The sequence below is a fragment of the Panthera uncia genome, chromosome A2 (assembly GCF_023721935.1).
Source record: "Panthera uncia isolate 11264 chromosome A2, Puncia_PCG_1.0, whole genome shotgun sequence".
In the NCBI taxonomy this organism is placed as follows: Eukaryota; Metazoa; Chordata; class Mammalia; order Carnivora; family Felidae; genus Panthera; species Panthera uncia.
Window position 1 is genome coordinate 77,854,843 of NC_064816.1, and position 23,623 is coordinate 77,878,465.

Genomic DNA, 23,623 nt, shown 5'->3' on the forward strand with positions numbered 1-23,623 from the left:
AGAGAGAGAGAAAGAGAGAGAGAAAGAGAGAGAGAAAGAGAGAGAGAGAGAGAGAGAGAGAACTTGATGTTGGGAGTGGGGGACAAGATGAAAAGAGTGGGGGGCATCCTTGAAGGCTTGATCTGCAGTGGGAAAGACAACAGGGGGAGTGGCTGCTTGTGGTGGTGGTGGTAGATCCTTGGGTAAGCGTGTCTTTTTCTTTTTAAGGACATGGGATTTAAAAACGGTATTAACACTTTGATGCTAAGGAGTGTTCACAGTATTAATCCTAGTTAACAGAGTTGATTAATATGATTAATGCTTTTCTAACACCTTGTTAGAATGAGGCAGGCAGGGCATTAATAGATAAAACCGTATTACGTGTTTCAGCTTTGAGGCCGGGAGGAACAAGAAGCCTCCCCCCACTTGTTTTTTCCTTCTGAAGAAGCCATATGAAGAGCAACATGGAAGGGTGTTGTGAAGAGGAGGGGTAGGGCAGGGGGCTACCTGTTTGGGGTAAATTTCCTACTGGTTTTGAGCCACAGCTTCTAAAACTGCAGAGGCAAGCAGTGGTAATTTTAGATTTGTTTCATTTCATATGGGAAGTGAGCGATCACACGAAGGCAGAAATACATCTGTGTGTTCTAAGGATTTGGAGATATTCTAGAAACTGGGTTGAATGAGAACTTGCCAGGCTAGTGGTTCTGAAGCTCTTTTCCACCCTGGCTCCTTTTGAATGTCTGATGAAAGCTGTACACCTTATGTGGACATAAACACATTGCCTTTTACTGTAATTTCAGTGAGTTCATGGATTCTCTCAAGCCCTTCCTCATTCATTCACTCATCCATTCACTCATCCATTCATTTAGTTACTACTTATTTATTTAACATTTTTTAATGTTTATTTTTGAGAGAGAATGAGAGACTGAGCATAAGTGGGGGAGGGGCAGAGAGAGAGAGGGAGATACAGAATCCGAAGCTGTCAGCACAGAGCCTGACACAGGGCTCAAACCCAGGGACTGTGAGATCATGACCTGAGCCGAAGTTGGACGCTTAACTGACTGGGCCACCTAGGCGCCCCTCATTTAGTTACTATTTATTGAGCACCTGCTGTGTGAGCACACAGTTGTGGGCAGTAGAGGGAGACCCTTGAACAAAGCAGAAAGACACTGTGGCATTCTTGGACCTTGGGTTCAGTGGAAGAGAGAAATAGTAAACAAATGGGTAAAATATGTATTAAAATATGACTAGTGCTTTGAAGAATAACAAAGCAGAGAAAGGAATTAGGGTGGAGATGGGAACTACATTCTTTAATGAAGTGTAAACTTTTTTTTAAAGGCAGAATTGTTTAATTGAAGTATGGTTGACATATAATATTAGTTTGAAATGTGTGACACAGTGATCTGACAGTTATATACATTACTCAGCGCTCACCATGATAAGTGTAGTTACCCTCTGTTACAGTACAAAATTATTACAGAGGGCGCCTGGTGGCTCAGTTGGTTAAGCGTCTGACTTCAGCTCAGCTCATGATCTCACGGTGCCTGAGTTCGAGCCCCACGTCATGCTCTGTGTGGACAGCTCGGAGCCTGGAGCCTGCTTCAGATTCTGTGTCTCCCTCTCTCTCTGCCCCTCCTCTGCTCATGCTCTCTCTCTCTAAAATAAACATTAAGAAACTTTAAAAAAAATTATTATGATATTATTGACAGTATTCCCTATGTTGTACTTTTCATTTCTGTGACTTAGTTTATTTTATAACTGGAAGTTTGTACCTCTCAATCCCCTTCACCCATTTCACCCAGTATCCTACACACACCCCTTCTGACAAGCCAGTTTGTTCTCTGTGTGTAGGAGTCTTTCTTTTTTAAATTTACTTGTTTGTTCACGTTTTTTAGATTCCACATAAGGTGAAATCATATGGTGTTTGTCTTTCTCTGTCTAACTTATTTCACATAGTGCCCTCAAGGTCCATCCATGTTATCATTCTTTTTTATGGAGGAGCGATATTCCATGGTGTATATATACCACATCTTCTTTAACCATTCATCCATTTTTTTTAAGCCAGAGTTTATTCTTACTTAAAACTAAGAGTCTTTAAAATACCCAAAGCCAGAAGAATTTCCAGGTTTGAGATGGTATCACAGTCAGGTGATGGCTGCTGCTGCTTCTTTTTCTAAAGCCTCAGAAGGATCCTGGGCAATTTTTCTTGAAAATGTTTCTGGTCTGAAAGCTGATGCCTAGTTTGCTTCATACATCAATCCAGTGAGGAAGAAAAGCACAGTGCCAGTAACAGTCGTCATTGCGAGAGAAACACATCTAGGTTCCCCCTCGTTTCCACATACAGCTAAGAACTAGATCAGATGCATGTTGACTTTTCTTATTTTCATATGTAACTAAAGCTCCATGTTTAATCCCTTTACATTGGCAAAATTATTAACTTTTACCAACTTTTAAATATGATAGTCTTCCACATTTTCCAGAAAACCACCCCCCAAACATGAAGAATACCTGCTTCAGATGATTGGGTCCATTCAGAATGTAATCAGATTCTGGAAATTGTTTTTGTTAGACATTGGGGGGCTAAAGTGTAGTGAAATAAAACTTCAAATTATTGTTTTGGAAGGAGACAGGATAATATACACATAGGGTTATAATTACTATATATTAGGCAGTTTATATCATTATAACATATATAACATATGTTAATATGTTATAATGATATAACCTGTAATTTACAGGTCTAAGTAAAATGAAAATTGGTCATTAACAAAGCTAAACCATTTAGTTGGCTAGTCAGAAAATCATTTCTTTAACTTGGACCATTTCTGATACTTGCCTTTTCTGGGCAGCATGCCAGTTCACAGGCTTCATGCTGTTGAGACGCTGTCATTGCTTTGGGTTGTTGGAAAGCTCAGTGACTTTGTCTGGTTATTGTTGATTATAGTTACCAGAGTCCAGGGTGGGGGAGGGGGAAGAGACAGTTGGAGAATTTCAAAGAAGGAGGGAGGCAGAATGTCCTGAGGTTCACTGGTTGGAGGAGGCTGTCCTTACCAGTCACTACTATAGAAGTGACTAAGGGACGGTCACATTGGAGTATGAGACAGACATGGAACTGAGAAAACGCATCCTGGACTGGTAGGAAAAGTGGGATACCCGGAGTCCAGAAACCAGGCTCAGGTTCAGGATACCTCACTGAGTACTTGACTTTATTTCCAACAGATCCTCAAGGCACTTTTTTTTTGCGGGGGGGCGGGGGGGGGGCTTGTTTTGTTTTGTTTTGTTTTTTTGTCCATAAGGTTAGGATAAGACAGTTTAGTCCCTAGGATTTTGAGGTTCACATGACACATGAAAGTACTTTGAAAATATAATACACTCTTTAGATGTAAAATATGGAAGAATAGAGTGGTGCCCTTTGAAAAAATGAAAAACATCAATTCTATTTCTGCTGTAGTATGCTAACATGTTGCTTTTTTATCTTTATAAAAATTACATGTATACAGAGTTTCTAAGAAGTCATGGTGCTGAAAGGCTTATTAGACAAATACTGTTCCTCTAACCAGCTCCTGTAACCTGTCCCCGCTCTCTGGAGGCAACAGCTTACAGACCTTTAAGTTGTTTCCTTGGGAGCTTACCTTCATCTTTTATTTATTTTAACTTTATTGTAGTAAGAACACTTAACACGAGATCTACCCTCTTAATTTTTTTTTGAAAATAGTTATTTTTGAGAGAGAGCGGGGGAGGGGCAGAGAATTTCAAGCAGGCTCTGCACTGTCAGCATAGGGGCCAATGTGGGGCTCAATACTACGAACCATGAGATCGTGACTTGAGCCAAAATCAAGAGCAGACTCTCAACTGAGCCCCCCCCAGATGCCCTACCCTCTTGAATTTTTAAGTGTGCAAAACATTATTGGTGACTGTAGGCACAGTGTTGTAACAAGCGAGTCTCTAGGGCTTATTCATCGTGCTCAACTGAAACTTTAGGCCTGGCAATAGAAACTGCACATTTCCCTCTCGTCCCAGCCTCTGGTAACCATCATTCCACTTTTTGATTCGGTGAATTTAACTACTTAGATATTAACGTGTGGAACCAAGCAGTGTTTCTGTGTTCCTTCATGTTTAGTGTCAAATTTAACTCCCTCTGTACCCCTCCCCGTCTCTCTCCCACAGGCCTACTTGACCTCTTTATATGCTACGGTGACTGTATCACTGTGATGAACCCAGTCATGGACCGTAGCCATGTCTCCTTTCTTTTTTTTTTTTTTTTTTTTTTTTTTTTTTTTTAATTTTCAACGTTTTTTATTTATTTTTGGGACAGAGAGAGACAGAGCATGAACAGGGGAGGGGCAGAGAGAGAGGGAGACAGAATCGGAAACAGGCTCCAGGCTCCGAGCCATCAGCCCAGAGCCTGACGCGGGGCTCGAACTCACGGACCGCGAGATCGTGACCTGGCTGAAGTCGGACACTTAACCGACTGCGCCACCCAGGCGCCCCATCTCCTTTCTTAATATGCTCTTTCCCCCCGAGGTTAGCAATGCCTCATTTTTCACCTGCTTAACTTTGTGTGTATTTATGACTGATTATTTCCCTCCTTCTCATTCCTTCTCAACAGCTTTCCTGAGGAGAGACTGTAAGCTGGTTTCTTAGCACTGGGTTCTTTCTGGGCTGACAGCCCTCCCGCTTCTCTGCAAGCTTCCATTCTGGAGTCTCCCTTCACCACCATCCTGGACCCCACTGCCTCTTCAGTGCTGGCTCTGTCTCCTGCACCCCACTTGTTCCTCTTTCTTGAACAGGTTCTATTTTGGTGGAGCACCTTTTTTTTTTTTTTTTTTTAATGTTTGTTTATTCTGGGGACAGAGAGCTCATGGGCGGGGAAGGGGCAGAGAGGGAGGGAGTCAGAGGGCCCGAAGCGGGCTCCACGCTGACACCAGAAAGCCCAGTGCCGGCCTCCAACTGACGAACTGTGAGATCACAACCTGAGCTGAAGTTGGACACTTAACAAACTGAGCCGCCCAGGCACCCTGGTGGAGCACATTCTTAATCAGTTTCCTGAGAAAAGGGTGCATAGAAAGTCAGGTTTTTGAGAACTTGATTGTCTGAAGTATCTTTATTATAATTTTTTTTTTGCCATTTTTAAGTTGTAGTTGACACACAATGTTTATTAGTTCCAGGTGTACAATACAGTGATTTGACAACTCTATATGTTATGCTGTGCTCCCATATCATTGACTGTAATACCTTACATTATACCTTTTGTTCCTGTGATTTATTCCATAACTGGAAGCCTGAATCTCCTTTTCTCCTTTACCCATTTTGCCCATCCTCCCAACCCTCTCCCCTCTGGAAACCATCAGTTTGTTCTCTGTATTTATGGGTCTGTTACTGCTTTTTGTTTGTTTGTTCATTTGTTTTTTAGATTCTACATATAAAGAAATCATGTGATAGATGGCTTTCTCTGACTTACTTAGCATAATACCCTCTGGGTTCATCCATGTTGTAAATGGCAAGATCTCTTTCTTTTCTAAGGTTGATTAATAATCCATTATATATTTACTTAATATATATATGTATTATATATATGTACATGTATATATTTAAATATATGTATCCTACATTTTAATTATCTGTTTATCGACACTTAGGTTGCTTCCATTTCTTGACTATTGTAAATACTGCAGTAAACACAGGGGTGCATATATCTTTACAAATTCATGTTTTCATTTTCTTTGGGTATATACCCAGTAGTGGTGTTACTGGATTGTATGATATTTCTATTTTTAATTTTTTAAACAACCTCCACACTGTTTTCCACAGTGCATCAATTTACATTGCCACCAACAGTGTATGAGCATTCTCTTTTTTCCAAATCCTTGCCAGTGTTTTTTATTTTTTCTTTCTTTCTTTCTTTCTTTCTTTTTCTTTTTATTTTTTAAGTAATCTCTACAGTATGGGGCTCAAATCTACAACCCGGAGATCAAAAGTCACATGCTCCCCTGACTGAGCCAATCAGGCGCCTCTTGTTATTTCTTGTCTTTTTCATTTTTTTTTTTTTACATTTTTTTTTAATGTTTATTTATTTTTGAGAGAGAGAGACACACAGACAGAGCGCAAGTGGGAAGGGGCATAGAGAGAGGGAGACACAGAATCCAAAGCAGACTCCAGGCTCTGAGCTGTCAGCACAGAGCCCGATGCGGGGCTCGAACCCACAAACCGTGAGTCATACCTGAGCTGAAGTCAGATGCTCAACCAACTGAGCCACTCAGGCGCCCCTTGTCTTTTTCATTTTAACCATTCTCACAGGTGTGAGGTGATATCTCATTGTGATTTGATTTGTATTTCCCTGACGATTAGTGATGTTGAGCATCTTTTCATGTGTCTGCTGGTATCTGTATGTCTTTGGAAAAATGTCTATTCAGATTCTCAGCCCATTTTTAAATTGGATTATTTTCTTGGTGTTGAGCTGTATTCTTATATATTTTGGATATTAACCCTTTGTCAGATATATCATTTGCAAATATCTCTTCCCATTCCATAGGTTGCCTTTTCATTTTGTTGATGGTTTTCTTCACTGTGGAAAAACTTTGTTATTTTGGTTTAGTCCCAGTAGTGTATTTTTACTTTTCTTACCCTTGCCTGAGGAGACACATTTAGAAAAATGTTGCTAAGGCAGATGTCCAAGAGATTACTGCCTATATTTTCTTCTAGTTTTATGATTTCAGGTCTCACATTTAGGTCTTTAATCCATTTTGAATTTATTTTTGTGTCTGGTGGAAGAAAGTGGTCCAGTTTCTTTCTTTTCCATGTAGCTGTCCAGTTTTTCCAACACCATTTGTTGAAGAGACTTTATTTTCTGCATTGTATATTTTTGTCTCCTTGGTCATACATTAATTGACCATATAAGTGTGGGTTTATTTCTTGGCTCTGCTATTCTGTTCTCTTGCTCTGTGTGTCTGTTTAGTGCCAGTGCTATACCGTTGTGAGTGCTGCAGCTTTGTAGTTTATCTTGAAAGCTGTTCCCATCTGTGCTGTCAAGGTGGAGGGCAAATGTTAACCGGGGTGCTCACTTGCCTCTCAGACCCAGAACATTCCGGTATTTACCCACTGTTTGGCCAGAGTAGTTAGGGACTGGCTCCTTTAAATTCTAGTTGTCCTTTTCACCCTGTTTCTGTGCCCCATGCTCCCCTCCCTCAGTACCATCCCTCCCTCCCACTGCAGTCCACAGTGAGCAGGGTGGGAGTTCCCTTCATGACTGTGTCTCCCTCTCTCTTGCTGTTCTCTGTGTGGTCCCTCTTTCATTGTGCAGAAGCTGTTGGGTCAGCCCTCAGTTCTTTGGGAGGAATTGCTCTAAAAATAGGTGTAGATTTGGGATGGCCCTGGAGGAGGTAACCATTCTTGGACCAGAACTGTGTTTCTGTTCTCATTCTTATTGGTAGTATGGGTATAGAATTTTTGTTTGGAAACCGTTTTCTCTCAGAATTTCAAAGTATTACCTCCATGACATTCTTTGTAGTATTGCTGTAGACAAGTTCAGTGCCAGTCTTGAACCTTTGTATGCCCTGTATTTCCCCTGTAGAAACTTTGAGGATCATCTCTTTTTTGAAACTTATCCCAAGTTGTGTTTTACTTATTGATCATGCTCGATGCCTTGTGATGTGAACTTTCAGATGTGAAAGTTTGTTTCTTTCAGTTCTAGGAAAATTTGAGTATTCTTTGAAAATTTCCTTTCCTCATCCTTTTAATTTATGAAACAACTACTAATTAGGTTGTGGATCACCTAGATCAGTCCTCTGTAGTTTTCTTTTTCCTGTATTTCATCATTTTTTTTTGTATTCTCACAGATTTCCTGACAATAAATTCATTTTTAAATACTTTAGTATGTGTTTCAGAGTTTTAAGAGGTAGTGACAATGTCAAAATTTGAGTTTCTTTAAAAAAGAAAATACAAATACCTTATGATCTTAACTATGCATAGAAATAGGACTGTGTCTAAAGATAGCATAATGTTAACAGTGGTTATAATCTCTGCAAACAGATGTATGGATGGCTACTCTTCTTTATATTTTACTGGATTTTCCAAACATTTTATGAAAGGTATTTTCTTTTATAATCAAGGAGAAGTTTAAAAATATTAAGCCATTCTGATGGATCTAGTACGCCTGCTACACACAGCATGGCAAAAATATAAAACATTACCATTGATAATTGAGGTATTTTGGTAACATCCATTTCTGTTCCGTGTTCACATAATATTGGCAAAATAAATGTGAAAAAGAAAAATAGTTTTTATTTAAATCAGAGTTGCAAAGCAAAACTGTGAATTTCCTCAGTAAAAAGATACTTTCAGTCGGAAGAAAAGGCTTAACTAAATTCTTTAAACATAATTATTTTTAAAAACATTTTAGCAGATTTGCATCATCTCTCATGCGCACACATATTCTTAAAATAATTATATTATTAAGAATATGGGTTTCATTGTTTTAAAGTTAATGAGTAAAAGTTATGCCATGGAGAAAGCTATGGTTTAATGAAAAGGTAGGGTCTTTAGAGCCAGGAAGACCTCAGTTCCACTCCTGAGTGAGCGTGCATGCGCTTGCTGTGTGCCCTGGGCAACCTTCTTAGTGATCCCTCCCCCTCCGTCTGGGTATCTGTAAAATGGCAGTGACATTCCTTCATTAGAGTTAGATGACAGAACCCACCTATGGCATCTGGCAAAGAATAGTGGTTGAATGAATGTTAGGATTTTTCCCTTTCCCAAAGAAAAGTAAATATTAACTAGTATCCTGGTTAATTATGGGCCTAGGGATTTTCCCAGTTGCAGCTTTAAAAAGGAAGGCCAGCCAAGAAAGTCCTAACCTAGTAAAGAAAATGCCAAGTGAGTGCTTGGTTTCTTCAAATAAGAATTTCCCTACCCCCATCTACGTGCTTTTTTTTAACTTTAATAAAATCTTAAATAATAATAAAGTAATCTCTATACCCAACATGGGGCTCAAACTTAAAACCCTGAAATCAGTATTCACATGCCCTACCAACTGAGCCAACCAAGTGCCCCTCTAACTGCTTTTTCAAACTCTGATTATCAGGGGGTGCCTGGCTGGCTTATGCCAGGCGGTAGAACATGTGACTCTTGATCTCAGGGTCATGAGTTCAAGCCCCATGTTGGACATGGAGCCTGCTTAAAAAAAATTGTGAAAACACCAACTCTGATTAGGACAAAGTTATTTTTTCTTTTTTTGAATCTCAGTTGTTGACTGATTATTATGGGACATAGTGTTAGAGATCAGATTCTTTAAGGTGCTCTTTTGTAACGGGCTGAGAAACCATATGGCGTGCAGAAACATGGTGTGATTGCTTAATTCAGATGTCTTGTCAGTACTTTGCTTTTTTTAAAAAAAAAAACAGCTTAGGTGAGCTATAATTCACATACTCTACAGCTGACCTGTTTTAAATGTACAGTTCAGTGGTTTTCAGTACACTCCGAGTTGTGCAACCATTCCCACATTTAATACATTTTCATTACCCCAAAAAGAAACCTCATGTCCTTACTCAGCAGCTCCTAGGTCTCTTCCCCTCCTGCATCCCCTGGAAATCACGCATCTATCTTCTGTCTCTACGGACTTGCCTCTTGTGGACATTTCATATAAATAGGATCATACAGTCTGTGGTCTTTGGTGACTGGCTTCTTTCAGCACTTTACCTGTCAATCTTCTGTTTGGAGAGCAAGGTGAGGCGGCCAGAGGTGCTCTGCTAAAGGTTTAGTCAGAAGATACCGTGGCTTTTAAAACTTAGAGCAAAGGGGCGCCTGAGTAGCTCAGTTGGTTAGGCATTCGACTTCGGCTCAGGTCATGATCTTGTGGTTCGGGAGTTTGAGCCCACATATCGGGCTCTGTGCTGACAGCTCAGAGCCTGGAGCCTGCTCTGGATTGTATGTCTCCCTCTCTCTCTGCCCCTCCCCTGCCTGCACGCACGCTTGCTCTCTCTTCAAAAATAAGCATAAAAAATTTTTTTTAATTAATAAAAAAAAAAACTTAGAGCAAAAAAGAGGTGCAGCTGTTTTCAGGGAATTTTATTACAGATATTTTGATGCACTATTTAAACATGCTGCTTAAGATTTTTTAAATGGTTTTAATAACAATTCAAGTTCCACATATTGAAAAAATGCAATTGAATGAGTTTTGACTTGTTTATATATTCATGAAAAGATCACAGGATGATGTACATCCTGTCATCTCCAATAGTTGTCTTGTATCCCTAGTAATCCATCTCATATCCCTGGGCTGGTACTTGTGGCTTTTTTTTTTTTTTTTTAATATGTATTAAATGAGAAAATTAGGACTGACTTAGGAGTCCGTGGTGGGAGATAGTATGTGTGGAGGCTAGCGGGCTGACCTTGTGTGACTGTCATCACTATTTGTTTTCTCCTCTGTAAAATAGCATTAGTTAATAGGAGCTACCTGCAGTATTATGGTTGGTCCTAAGTTAAACATTTTTAATGAAGTAGTTAGTATGGTGACTAACACTCCATAAATGATAGCTCTTGTTAGTGTTATTTTGTGTTATACTAAAGTACTAGACATATTGGATGATTCATCACCATCACTACTATGTGCCTAGTGTGACGCCTAATACTCAGGTACTCAGTTTATATTAATTCTCTCCAGGGGCGCCTGGGTGGCGCAGTCGGTTAAGCGTCCGACTTCAGCCAGGTCACGATCTCGCGGTCCGTGAGTTCGAGCCCCGCGTCAGGCTCTGGGCTGATGGCTCGGAGCCTGGAGCCTGTTTCCGATTCTGTGTCTCCCTCTCTCTCTGCCCCTCCCCCGTTCATGCTCTGTCTCTCTCTGTCCCAAAAATAAATAAAAAACGTTGAAAAAAAAATTCTCTCCCTTTTCCCTCATTGTTGATAAGTATACCACATGACATTTGTTATTGTTCAGTAGCCCTAACTCCTACCAACTTTGAGAACAGATCTGAAAAATTTCCACTCATTCATCCAACAGATTTTGTCGAGCACATGATGTGTTTGTCCCTGCACTGTGCATTGCGCCCCGGGGATGGTTCCAAGTTGAGTAAGACGTGAGATACATCCTGTATACGCCCATCCAGGGTTTGGGCAGAATATCCATGGATGGTGCATGAACAGAGTGGGGTGGAAGTTGAGTGGCTGGAGTGGTTTTCCCAGTCTGTGGAGACTTGGTGTTGGCCCCGTGAAGGGTATGTAGTTAAAGGTCTCAAAGGGATCAGAGGGAAGGCATTTTAACCTGAGAAATGGGTTCAGTATTGTGCAGGGCTCCCGAGCTCTATCTGGGAGCAGGAATCAGTCCCAGTGTCGGTGGGGCACAGCCCTGCAGGAGTTGGGTGAGACACAGCTGGAGAGGAAGACTGGGGGAATCCACCCCAGGCTTCCTCCTGGGCCGAGGAGGGGAGTCGTGTTTTGTCAGTCAGTAGAGAGCCTGTAAAGATGTTCCAGAAAGGGAGACAGTTGTATGGTAAGTAGACTATTTTTGAGGTGGCTCTGGTGTATGGATTGAGTTTGACAGTAAGACAGTTTAGTGATCAAGGAAACGGGTAAAAATATAGAGTTGGTGCCTGATTGTTTGTCCAGGTTGTGGTTTCTTTCCCCTCCCGGAATACTTGCAGAGTGTTTACGGTGTGCCAGCTGCTCCTGATGTGGTTGGTCCCCACCACAATGAAGTGTAGGTACAATTATACTCCTTTTTCAGATGGGGAAACTAAGGGTTAGGGTGGCTTAGAGGGTGTTTGCATTGCCCTCCACCTCTGCTGCTCCTTCTCTTCCCCTGTCGGGACCCTTTTCCCATTCAGACCATCTCTGTGACCTCAGCTTTCCTTCCCTGGCATCTCCCCCCATTCCCTCTCTTGCCTCCACCTCCCTGCGGTCCCCTTTGTTCAGTCTTCATCTGTCATGGCAGCTGTTGTGACCACACTCCAGGTCGTCATTTGCATTCCAGAATGTTTTCTCTAAACATAAATTGGGACAAATCTTTTTTTTTTAAGATACTTCCTGTCTGGCATTCAAGGCTTTTATTGTGTTCTCATCCTTCATAGATTGTCGCCTGTCTCCAAATGCCACTTTTGTTCCTGTTTGGCTCTTTGCCTTTGCTTGGGCATTTTCTCCACCTAAAATGACCTCCTTCCTTTTCTCTGCATCATGAACTTCTTGTCAATTGGTCAGGAAACTCACACAGATTACTGTGTCGCCTTAGGCGACTGGACTCTTTATTCCTTCTTATTGGGCCGTAGTGTGTCTTGTATTTTACGTAATTATCCAATACCAGACTTGTTAAAACTGATTTGCTGCAACTTACAAAAATCCACGTAGCGGTAAAAAACAGATGAACAGAGAAGAGCAAAAGGACTCTTAGGGTAGAGAAATAAAGCCAAGTATAAAGTTAGTATAGAAACATGTGCTGTCATGCCCTGCACAATGTTGGAAGTAGCTTTTTCCCAACTTCCTGGTGCAAAGAGGGAAGCATGAACTGTTACGAGTTTTCCCAGTGGCCAGATGAATAAGGCCAGTTGCTCTGGTGAAGAGCTTTTCCTGATACTGAGGATTGAGAGAAATGTTTCTGGGGTGAGTGAGAAGGTGGGGAAGGAGGTTGGAGATATACTGAGTCTTAAAGACCTCTCTCCAGTAACATACACGGCCAGGTTCATGAGGTGTCTTCCTGTAAATGACCTTGATACAGCGGTAGAGCATAATAATAAAGCACAACTTAGAAAACAGTTTTATAAAAGCCAGGACTGTGACCCTACAACAGAGCTTCTGTAAGGATAAAATGGAGAATAACCAAAGAAGTAATGCTTCTGTTTTGTTCTGGTTACTGTTTTACATCTATTTACCCCCAAAAGCAGTCACCTTCTCATAGGCAGGGACCATGTTCTGCTTTGGTTTGATCCGAAGGAGAAAACCTTATGGGTGAGGAATGAGGAGAGCCGTCCGTGACTGGGGTTTGCTCAGTGCTCTGCTTCGAGTTCTGTGTGCTCAGATTCATATCTGAGATACAAGGTCTACCAATAAATGGCTGTAAGTTTTCTTTACTCTGTCCAGGAGCCCACCTGTTTCTGACACCATTTTTAGCAGCAAATGCACCAGCCAAGTAAAGGGGCAGAGTGACTGCAGCTAGGCTACAGTTTTGCTTCCAGCACTTACAGAAGAGAGCTTCTAAAATTTTAAATAAATTCAGCAATGCTTGAAGTTGCACATTTAATTTTCCCTTTGTGTACTGCATCTGGGACTAAGACGACCTGATACTGTCATGATTACTGAGTCAGATTTGGAAAGAGGTATGCATTTTCATGCAAAAGGCAAAAATAGCAAATTTATTGAATGAGGTCATTTCTCCTCAAATAGCCCTTCTCTCTATAATCAGAGTCCAAATATGTTGTGATACCTTTTATCCCCCCCACTAACAGCTGCTTTTCTCCCTTTCTTTCTGTGCATAGGAACTTGATAAAGAGCTTCCAGTGCTGAGGCCGTATTTTATCGATGACCCCGAAGAAGCTGGGGTGCGGGAAGCTGGCCTCAGAGTCACATGGCTGGGACATGCGACAGTCATGGTGGAAATGGACGAGCTCATATTTCTCACAGACCCCGTCTTTAGCTCCCGTGCGTCACCATCGCAGCACATGGGTCCGAAGCGGTTCCGTCGTCCCCCGTGCACCATAGGTGAACTACCCCCCATAGATGCTGTCCTTATCAGTCACAACCACTATGACCACCTGGACTACAATTCTGTCATCGCTCTGAATGAACGATTTGGTCAGGAGTTGCGATGGTTTGTGCCTTTGGGTCTCCTCGACTGGATGCAGAAGTGCGGCTGTGAGAATGTGATCGAGCTGGACTGGTGGGAGGAGAATTGTGTCCCCGGACACGATAAGGTCACCTTTGTCTTTACGCCTTCCCAGCACTGGTGCAAAAGGACTCTCGTGGATGACAACAAGGTTCTGTGGGGCAGCTGGTCTGTCTTGGGGCCTTGGAGCCGATTTTTTTTTGCAGGAGACACTGGCTATTGCCCTGCCTTTGAAGAGATAGGAAAAAGGTTTGGACCTTTTGACCTTGCAGCTATTCCCATCGGAGCATATGAACCAAGGTATGTGCACTTCCCAGGATGGCAGCCCTGCTACGTAATAAGTGGCCTCAACTCTGAAGTAGTTGAGTTTGTGGTCATTTGTGATCTCCTTTCTGATTTTGCTGGTGGACTTTTGGTGGTGGTGGTGTTATTGGGGGGTGGTGGGTCAGATTCAATTAAATTTCTTTTGAAAGCGTTTCAATCATACCATTAAGTAATTACTCAGAATCAGAAATTATATCACCCAGAAAGATGGACCAAGGTTTAAAGAATTGCCATAACCTAGCTACAAGTTGGCATTCGGTTCTGACTTAAGTTGAACCTACCAGCCAGTAATCAAACCTAGCTCACATTCTTCACATGGAGGACATGCTACATAACTACCTTTCACTTCACATCTGGTGTGCACCTGTCCCCAGCCTGTAGCCCTCCTGTGTTTGGCAGAGAAAAGGCGAGGAAAGCTAGCAATCAGTCCCTTGCAATGGTGTTACTTCAGTCTGTACTGAAGTTAATGTGGCAGTGACCCCACGGCATGCCCCTCGCCCACAGTCAGAGCAGTTTAAAGGTCACACTCGCACTGGAGACCGAGGAGACCCAGCCCCCTGCCTGTGTTCTATTTCATCTTGTCTAAGGAAAAGAGAAGCGACTTCAAAGAATTCAGTTAGATTTCAGCTAACTGGGTGACAGGAACAAGTTAAACACTAAAGTACATGCACAGATACAGAATTGTATGTATTATGGCATTTTATTTCAGCAATCCTACAAGCAGTAAAAAACACTAGTTCAAAAATGAATTGAGCAAATCCGATGATTAGTTTCCATCTGATTTTGTTACATGTATTTAACCTGTAAGGTTCACTAAAAACCATTTCTTCACTATCTTTATGAATGCTTGCTTCTTTCTCCCTCTTTTTTTTCTAGTTTAAGAGGCTGGACACTTTTACCTTATTTTAAAATATTATGAATCTGTAGTAGTGCTTGAACTACACTTTTCCACTGTAATTCTAATGAAATCTCTCAAAACATCCTGTTTTCAAACCAATTTCATATAGTATTGATCTTTCCTCAGTATATGTTCCTACTGTATTAGAATATCTCATTTGTAATTATGAAAACTCTTCCTGTGTCACAGTATATAAAGATCATATAGGGGCGCCTGGGTGGCACAGTCGGTTAAGCGTCCGACTTCAGCCAGGTCACGATCTCGCGGTCTGTGAGTTCGAGCCCCGCGTCAGGCTCTGGGCTGATGGCTCGGAGCCTGGAGCCTGTTTCTGATTCTGTGTCTCCCTCTCTCTCTGCCCCTCCCCTGTTCATGCTCTGTCTCTCTCTGTCCCAAAAATAAAAAAAAAAAAAAAAAAAAGATTATATATATGGGATGGTAGAATGTGTACAGATTAACTACACAAATTCACTCACAGAATTCCCTCTTCCTGCTGCACTGTAGCTGTCTTAAGATGGGTGAAAGCCAGGAGGGCAGAATTTGCTCTAAGAGAATTAAAGTGTGGTAGCCTCTACTGTGTAATCCATTGCTCTGGTCAGTACTGACAGGTTTAGAAATAAGGTTACCAACAACTTCAGAGTACTCTATAAATGTGAAATGATTACACCAAAACGGCTTTCAGTAGTAGACCTGTAACGTTCGTACTTACATTATAGTATGGTCTACGTATTCCATCCAGGTTGGTTAGGAAGTTTTGTGTGTTTTGTTTCGTTTTGTTTTCAAGTAGGCTTCACCCCCAGAGCAGAGTCCAATGCAGGGCTTGAATTCACAACTCTGAGATCACGACCTGAGCTGATTCAAGAGTCAGATGCCTAACTCACTAAGCCAGCCAGGCACATCCCTACCCACTGTTTTTTTTTTTTTTAAAGTAAGCTCTACACCCAATGTGGGCTTGAACTCATGACCCTGATGTGAAGAACTGCATGCTGAGCTAGCCAGGTGCCCAGGATGTTTTTATTGTAACTTTCACACCAAAATAAAAACTTTACATTTATTTCAGGTAGACGTGAAGGTGGAAAGCAAATCCCTTTGATTTGTTGTAGGAATTAAAAAAAAAAAAAAAATCAACAGAAACACCAAAAACTGTTTTGATCCTGCCCCGAATTCCGAGTGTCAGGAAATAGGGCAGAATAGTACTTCTCTAGTCTGCTGTTGAGGAGAACACAGTGGCTTTGTTCCTAGGCTCCCAGGAGGCCCAGCAGCTCCTAACAGTAAATAACAGCCCTTTAGCTGTTGGAGATGGATAGCTTTTCCATGCTGTGTTGTCTAAAATCCAGAAGCACCTGTGTCAGATCCATGTCCATGAGTCTTAACTGCAGCAGAGCTGGCAGTAGCAGAGCTGAGATCCACATTCCCAGCAGCTGGTCGAGCTGGGAGGGGTCCCCGTGCAGGCCACTGCCTCCTGAACCCCACTCTTTCACAGGCATTCGGCAGCCTTACACTGTTTCCACACTCTCTTTGTTCAGTCCCCAGCGTGTACCCTGTGCTTGCTCAATCCTATGCCTCAGTGTTCAGCTGTAGGATGCTCAAATAAAATCCTTGAATGGTAATTGGGTTTTTTTTTGCTCCCAGTTTTTCAATTTTATACCCTAATTTTTGCTTTTTGCTTCATGCATTAAAATCGGTTTCAGCAATTTAGGTTCTTTTGAATTGCACTTTTGGTTTCTAGTCATTTATCCATTATCCAGTTTCTTTGATTCATATCAAGATTGCAAAATACCTTTTTAACGATTAAGACCTACCTTTAGAATAAATCATCAGTAAAATCAAATACACATGAAACAACATCTTACGTTTCAAAGGGGAGTTTTGCTTGAGACTTAGCTGTGGCGTCACTGGGTTTGTGCAAGTAAGATTTTTGCTTTTTTTCCAGCAGGAAAGTGGGCTCAAAACAGATGTTTTTGCCTAATGTCTTACTCCTGTGCATAACCTTAAAGGTTGATTAGATGAAGTAGTAATTATAACTTAGTGCACATTTCAAAGGCCAGAATTAATAAATTGCTGTTTTATCAGGTGGTTTATGAAATACCAGCATATAGACCCAGAAGAAGCTGTAAGGATTCACATCGATGTTCAGACAAAGAAATCTGTGGCAATTCACTGGGGAACTTTTGCCTTAGCAAATGAGGTGAGTTTGTGATAAAAGTAACTTCCGTTATGTGTTTGACCTGAGAGGATCCTGGGATCAGCACACCTTGCAGTGTGTTCAGAGATCAGACAAGAATGAGAACCTGCACAGTCCTCAAATGAATTAAGGGGGTAAACCACATTAGTTAAACCGTATTCATATACAGTGAAAAAAAAAAACCACCTCATTACATGCTGTTCTTTTGGAAGCATGGGTTTATATAACTAAAACAGGTATAATCTTGGAAAATAGAAAAATGAATCATGTCTTCCCTCTCAAGGGGGCTTTTGTTACAGCAGATGTAAGCTGTATACATAACTCTAAAATGTGTTGAAAGGACTGACTGCTTCATGGTGAAATAAAGTGCTCTCAAGAGTCACATGTTTGATTTGGAGGGATCAGGGAGGGCTTTATGGGAGAGGTGACATCTGAATGTGGCTGTGAGAAGGCATTTCAAGAGGAGTAAGGGGCAGAGCATAGACTTAGAGGCAGCAAGTGAGGGGAACAGTGAGTGTGGATGTGATGTGGAGGACAACGGGGGAAGTGAGGCTGGACAGCCTGGAATTTTCAGGAATGTTATTCATCCAGTAAACAGTGAGTGTCTGCTCTGTGCCAGGCAATGGACAAATGGTGGCTTTATTCCTAGACTGATTTTTTTCCTCAGCAAAAAACGTTTTCTCTTTTCTTGGATCTGGGGCCTGTCCTAAGTAAAAAATTAGAAGTGGATGGGCAAGGGGCACCTGGTTAGCTCAGTCGATTAAGCATCCAACTCTTGATTTCGGCTCAGGTCATGATCCCAGGGTTGTGAGATTGAGCCCCACGTTGGGCTTTGTGCTGTGTGGAGGCTGCTTAGGATTCTCTCTCCCATCTTCCCCCCACCCTGCCTTTCTTCCCTGCTCTCCGCTTGCAAACACTCTTTCTCTCTCAAAAAAAAAAAAAAAGTTGAACTTGGCTTCTCCTACTTTGCTTTGTGTGGCCTCTTCCACATCCCAGGGCCTCTCTGCAGGAACCCTGTGATTTCAGGCTGTTCTAGGCACTCCCTCTGCCTGATTTCTGGCCTGCCGTCTCCCTAAGTTGTATCTTTTTCTGTAGTTACCTAAAACACTGCCTGCCCCCCCCTACTGCCCCCAGTTAGGATTCCCGTCCCATGATGCAGCAACCCTGAGCCACGCTAGGGGGAGATGGAATGGAGCAAATAAATGAATGACCACAGGGCCAGGGGAGGATGAAGGGGAACAGGAGTATGTGTGTGTATTTGAAAAGGAAATTGGATACTGCTTCCCAGTGGCATACCATACTATTCAGTGGCAATTTCTTATTCTATGTGTATATAACTGTGTATGTTCATTCCATACCCATAGATATGTATTCCATATATGACATACACAGAGCCTTAGATGAAGTAATAGTATTTTTTCAAACCCATTCAAAAAGAGGAATCACGGATGACTCCCTAGGTTTTTAACTTAACGGGGAAGATGCTCATGGTCTTTACTGAGATGGGGAAGATAAGGAAAAGGTAGAAAACCTCAGACTTCATTAGTTATTCAGCTTTCAAGAATTATTCCTGTTATAAATCTAACCTCCATCTTTATTTCTTAATGAAACCTACAACTCCGTAAGTCCTAGCAATTTAGAATGTGTTCACATTCTGACATGAGTTGCATAAACCTGACAACTATGAATTTGTTAAATTACAAAGACTACAGAATTTTTGGATGTTTACCCTATGAGTAAACACTTTAAAATGATTTGCATAAAAGTAGTTATAATAGCTGCTTACTATAAGCTGACCAAGGATGTCCTTAACCTGGCAACACTTAAAAAAATTGTGTACATATAGCAACATCTAATTATCTAGGGAATTATGAGTCAATTTTTCCTACATGATGTTATGTAAGTACTAAAACTTAACGCACTCGTTTTGGTGGAAACATTTCAGGCATTACATAAGATATGCTACCTTTTAACCTATTGGAGATCATAAAACAGTGACCCTTTAAAAGGGAATTAGAGTTGTCTCAGCTGGTTACCTAGCCCTTAATAGAATCAGAGTGTTGGGTGCTTCTTCCACCACTTAACTCTTACCTCTGATCTGCTGTCTTGCTTGATTCATAGTTGTATGGCTGTGGGGCATTTTTACCTCCCTTGTGGGACTAAAGTGCTAGCATGAGCCACTTAGAAGGGTTTTTTTTGTTTTGTTTTTTTTGTTTTATTGAGAGAGCGAGCCAGCATGGAAGGGACAGAGAGGCAGAGAGTCCTAACCAGACTCAACGCTGTCAGTGCAGAGCCTGACTCGGTGCTCAATCCCACAAACCCTGAGCTGAAATCAAGTCAGATGCTTAACCGACTGAGCCATCCAAGTGCCCCACAGCTTTTCTAATTGAAATTGAGAAAAAAAGAATCTTTGAATAAAGGAAAAAAATAGGAAACAAGGGGAAATGGGGGAAATGCTACCAGATTTTGTTCTCTGGGTCCCTCTTATACTCTGTAGACTACAGTGTCGATATTTGCCTAGGGATTTGAGGGTGACAACCTTCTAGGAGCCAAAAATCTTTCTCCAGCATTTGCTCACACTCTTATAATCTAAGCTTCCATATTCTTTATTAAAAAAACCTTTTTTTAATGTTATTTTTGAGAGCATGAGCGAGTGTGAGTGGAGGAGGGGCAGAGAGGGAGACACAGAATCTGAAGCAGGCTCCAGGATCTGAGCTGTCAGCACAGACCCTGGCGTGGGGCTCAGAGTCACAGACTGTGAGATTATGACTTCAGCCAGTTGGATGCTTAACCAACTGAGCCACCCAGGTGCTCCCTAAACTTCCATATTCTTAAAAAATGTTGGTAGTATCTAATTCTGTAATACTATCTTTGGCATTGATTCCATTTAGACTGGAATTTCATGTAGTGAAAGGGTCATCAGGTTTCATGCAATCTAGTGATGTTCAATCTAAGTTGGCACCAAATTTGACATTCATGGTATTTGGACAGATAATATATTTCTGTTAATGACTATATTAGAAAATGTGATTGGCTCATTTGCTAATGCTTGAATAAAAAGACATTATTTTAAGTAGGCATATGTTGGTTATTTTAGTTTCAACTCTCATTTGAAATAACCCCCCAATATATGCAAGGTTAATCCTTTTCCATTGTTTTCTGTGTGCCCTCTGCCAGCATTACTTAGAGCCCCCAGTGAAACTGAGTGAGGCTCTAGGAAGATATGGACTTAAGACTGAAGATTTTTTTGTCTTGAAGCATGGAGAATCCAGATACCTCCATACTGACGATGAAAACTCTGAATGAATGTGAGCACGTGAGCTTTTAGTGAAAAAGGTATCCTCTAAGCTTCTAGGAAAGACTAAGAAATTCATGAATATTAGGATGTTTTACATTTGTAAACCACTTCTATAAGTTTGTGTTGTATGTTTTGTGTGACGGCTTGCTTGCTACTCCAAATGCCAGTTCATATAAAGAAGAGTTCAGAGGTGGGTCATTTAAATACTGAATTGGCAGAGGGGAATTTGAATCCTGTCTCAATGGTAGAAGCATTGAAATGGAATTTTTTTTAAAGGATTATGCTTTAGTGGTAGAATTTGGAAGTTAGGAAAACTGATTTTAAAGTCGTCTTTCTGTTCTTCTGGTGAAGGGCCTTCTACAGGTTAAGTCTATCTACCTAGATGGTTTGAGGCTGCACATCTAAACTTAACTCACATTAGAGTAAGTGATGGAATGGACACCCACCTGCTTACAGCATTTCTTGTTCTATCCACATTAGCTTATATGCCAAATGTTGAATGATTTATTTTTTTAAGTATAAAACCACAGGAGATTGGGCTAAGTTACCATTTTTAAAGACATCGTTGTTTCAAAGAGGAATAATATATTCTGTTGCACATCCCCAGTCCCCAAATCAGAAGCTGCCTGAGTTGGGCAGAGGAAGGGAGGGTGTGGTTATGAGGACATGATTGATGACATTTTCTATTTTTAATCTACAAGTCAGACCTGCTGAGCACAAAGATCACTGCAAGGAAATAGTATTTTACAAAGATAAATGCAGATCTTAAAATGTTAACAATTCCTTCTATATTCTCTTTTCTTTCCACCTACTCATCCCCCCCCCCCCCCCCGTTTCTTAGCTCCAACCCTCGATGTATCAATAAGATTTATAAATAATTTATGTTTTACATGATTCAGAGGTCTTATATTTTTATATTAAATGACCCATACGCACAATTCTGCTTTTACTAAGCTAGCACGGAATACTAGCAGTTTAAAAGTAATTCTGGGAATTAGGTGACCTGAGTTAGGTCCCGTAAGGGCCCTGGGATTGCTTGATTGCTCTGAACATTCCTCAGAGCCAATGAGGTACATTAGAGGCCCATCCCATCTTCCTGCTCCCCAGTCTCAGTGAAATAAATTTCATTCGCAGAATAATCAAAGTAGGTTTTTTACAGCATATGCTAAACGGGCACTATTCTATTTATTTTCACATACACATCTATGCACGCCACCTGTTAGCCACTTAATTGGAATTTTAATCCTGCTTCCACCACGGTTTTCTGTGTATCCTGCCACAAGTCACCTACACTCACTGTGCCTCAGTTTCCTCATGTGCAACAAGAGGATAATTTTGACCTACCTCCAAAAAAATGTGAATAGTGATTTTTTTAAAAAGCACTTTGAAAATATAAGGGAGAAAATTATTTCTTAAGACCTCACTGCCTACTAGAGATCTGAAAGCTAAAACTAGGCTCATGCTTTTGGTCGCGTATCGTTCCCATTGCAGATTCAAGCATCTGTACCTAGGACATGAAACACTGAGGATTAACAACTTCAGCTCATTTTGTAAATTTGGGGAGTAATAGCCAAAATAAATGTAAATGATCTTCATCAAAATTTAGCATTTTTTATCTTACAAAGATGCAAATCTGTCAGGGGGAAATGTGTATATAATGTGTGTGAATGTATGTGATTTGGAGGCACTAAAGCACAAAAAATTTCCCCGTAAGATAACCTTCAGGAAAACAAAAACTGAACCACCATAAACCTTTCACTCCGAAGGAACATTCTAGCAAGCAGATGGGAATGGAGAAGTTAGGTTGATGGTGGATTAGCTTTGGGGCCTGGTGCCCTGACACTGGCTGTGTTCACGCAGTCACCCTCCTTCTGTTGCACGCTGCATTCAACGCGCATCTCTTGCCTCTGCTCTCTGAAGCAGACCAAGCTCATCTTAATTTGCTCCATGAATGGCCTTAACGTCATTTCTGTATTCATGTGCACTGTGTAACCGCGGGGCTCTGAGCACTTTAAATTATGTTCTAGTTCCACTGAATTAGGCCTGCCTCCTCACAAGCTTTAATTTTTATTACCATTCACATTATTTCTGTGTTGACATTTTGTTAAGTACATCGAGCTTCAGATCTCCTTGTACAGTCTCGTTCTATTGAGTGATTTCCATTGTCTCACTTAGCTACATTTGTACGTTTATGTACAAAACAAAACCAAATTTTGAAAAGCCAGATGCACTCTTTAGCCTCTATTCAGTCTAACCTCTGCGGTAATACCTTTTACTCGATCTTATTTGATCAGTTTTATTTTGCTCTTTGGCACCCATTCGAACATGGGAGATTTGATTGAGGATTCCTTCTCCTGGGGAACCCCTTGATGTTCCTCCCTGCCTGGAGGGTGGGATCACCCAGTGGGGGGCAATCCTGAGAAAAGCCAAGATATGCCATGATCTGCACCAACCTAGATCCGTTTGTGTATTTTCACATTTCAGACCGAATGCTCTGATCTCCAGGAAATGGGATGATCTATTCAAACTAAAAACAGAGGAAAGAAGATGTGGGGTTTTAGAATCCAGTGCTGCCAAAGCACATTAAAGCCAAATCCTAGTTTTTATCATGTGCACACTTTGATTTTCACTAACGAAGGCAGATTTTTAAAAAAATCGTTATAAAGAAATGTGCCTTTCAGGGAATTAGTACTTTTATTCATCAGTGATGCAAACCTAAGTAGTGTTCTTAGCATATACACATTACTGCTATAGCCACCTGGGAACTTCCATGTTTTCACCTTAATACTGAATCCTTTTTCTACTATAAAAGTAATTCTTCCAAGTTTGATTTCTATATTGGGATAAGCCTGAAAATACACATTTTTCTGTTTGAGGATCTGTGACTTCCTATGGAAATCCACATATTTACGAATGAACTTAAAGTACTCGTACAGCTTTGCCTTAACTACCTGGAGTAGGAAAACTTCTGCTTGCATACTGGTTTACTTAATACTAAGCATGGTGATGGTTATGAACTTGAACATTATAAAACCTGGCTGAATGGAAATCTATTAAGTTACAATAGCTTATGGAATAAAAATTTACAATATGTGAAAATCTCTAAAATATGGATAAAAATGAATAAAGTACTATCAAGAG

The 23,623-nt window shown here is 41.0% G+C and overlaps 1 protein-coding gene across 4 annotated transcripts in view; it reads left to right on the forward strand.

Moving 5' to 3' along the window:
- The window catches only part of NAPEPLD (N-acyl phosphatidylethanolamine phospholipase D), a 47,037-nt gene extending 23,415 nt beyond the window's left edge, over nucleotides 1-23,622 (forward strand). For all 4 annotated transcript variants that reach the window (XM_049642857.1, XM_049642859.1, XM_049642860.1 and 1 more), the window contains exons 3-5: nucleotides 13,434-14,080; nucleotides 17,073-17,187; nucleotides 20,362-23,622. In XM_049642857.1, the coding sequence (XP_049498814.1) occupies nucleotides 13,434-14,080; nucleotides 17,073-17,187; nucleotides 20,362-20,490 (891 nt within the window). In that variant the 3' untranslated portion in view covers nucleotides 20,491-23,622. The remainder of the gene's footprint in view (nucleotides 1-13,433; nucleotides 14,081-17,072; nucleotides 17,188-20,361) is intronic.
- Nucleotide 23,623: the final 1 nt, after the last annotated feature.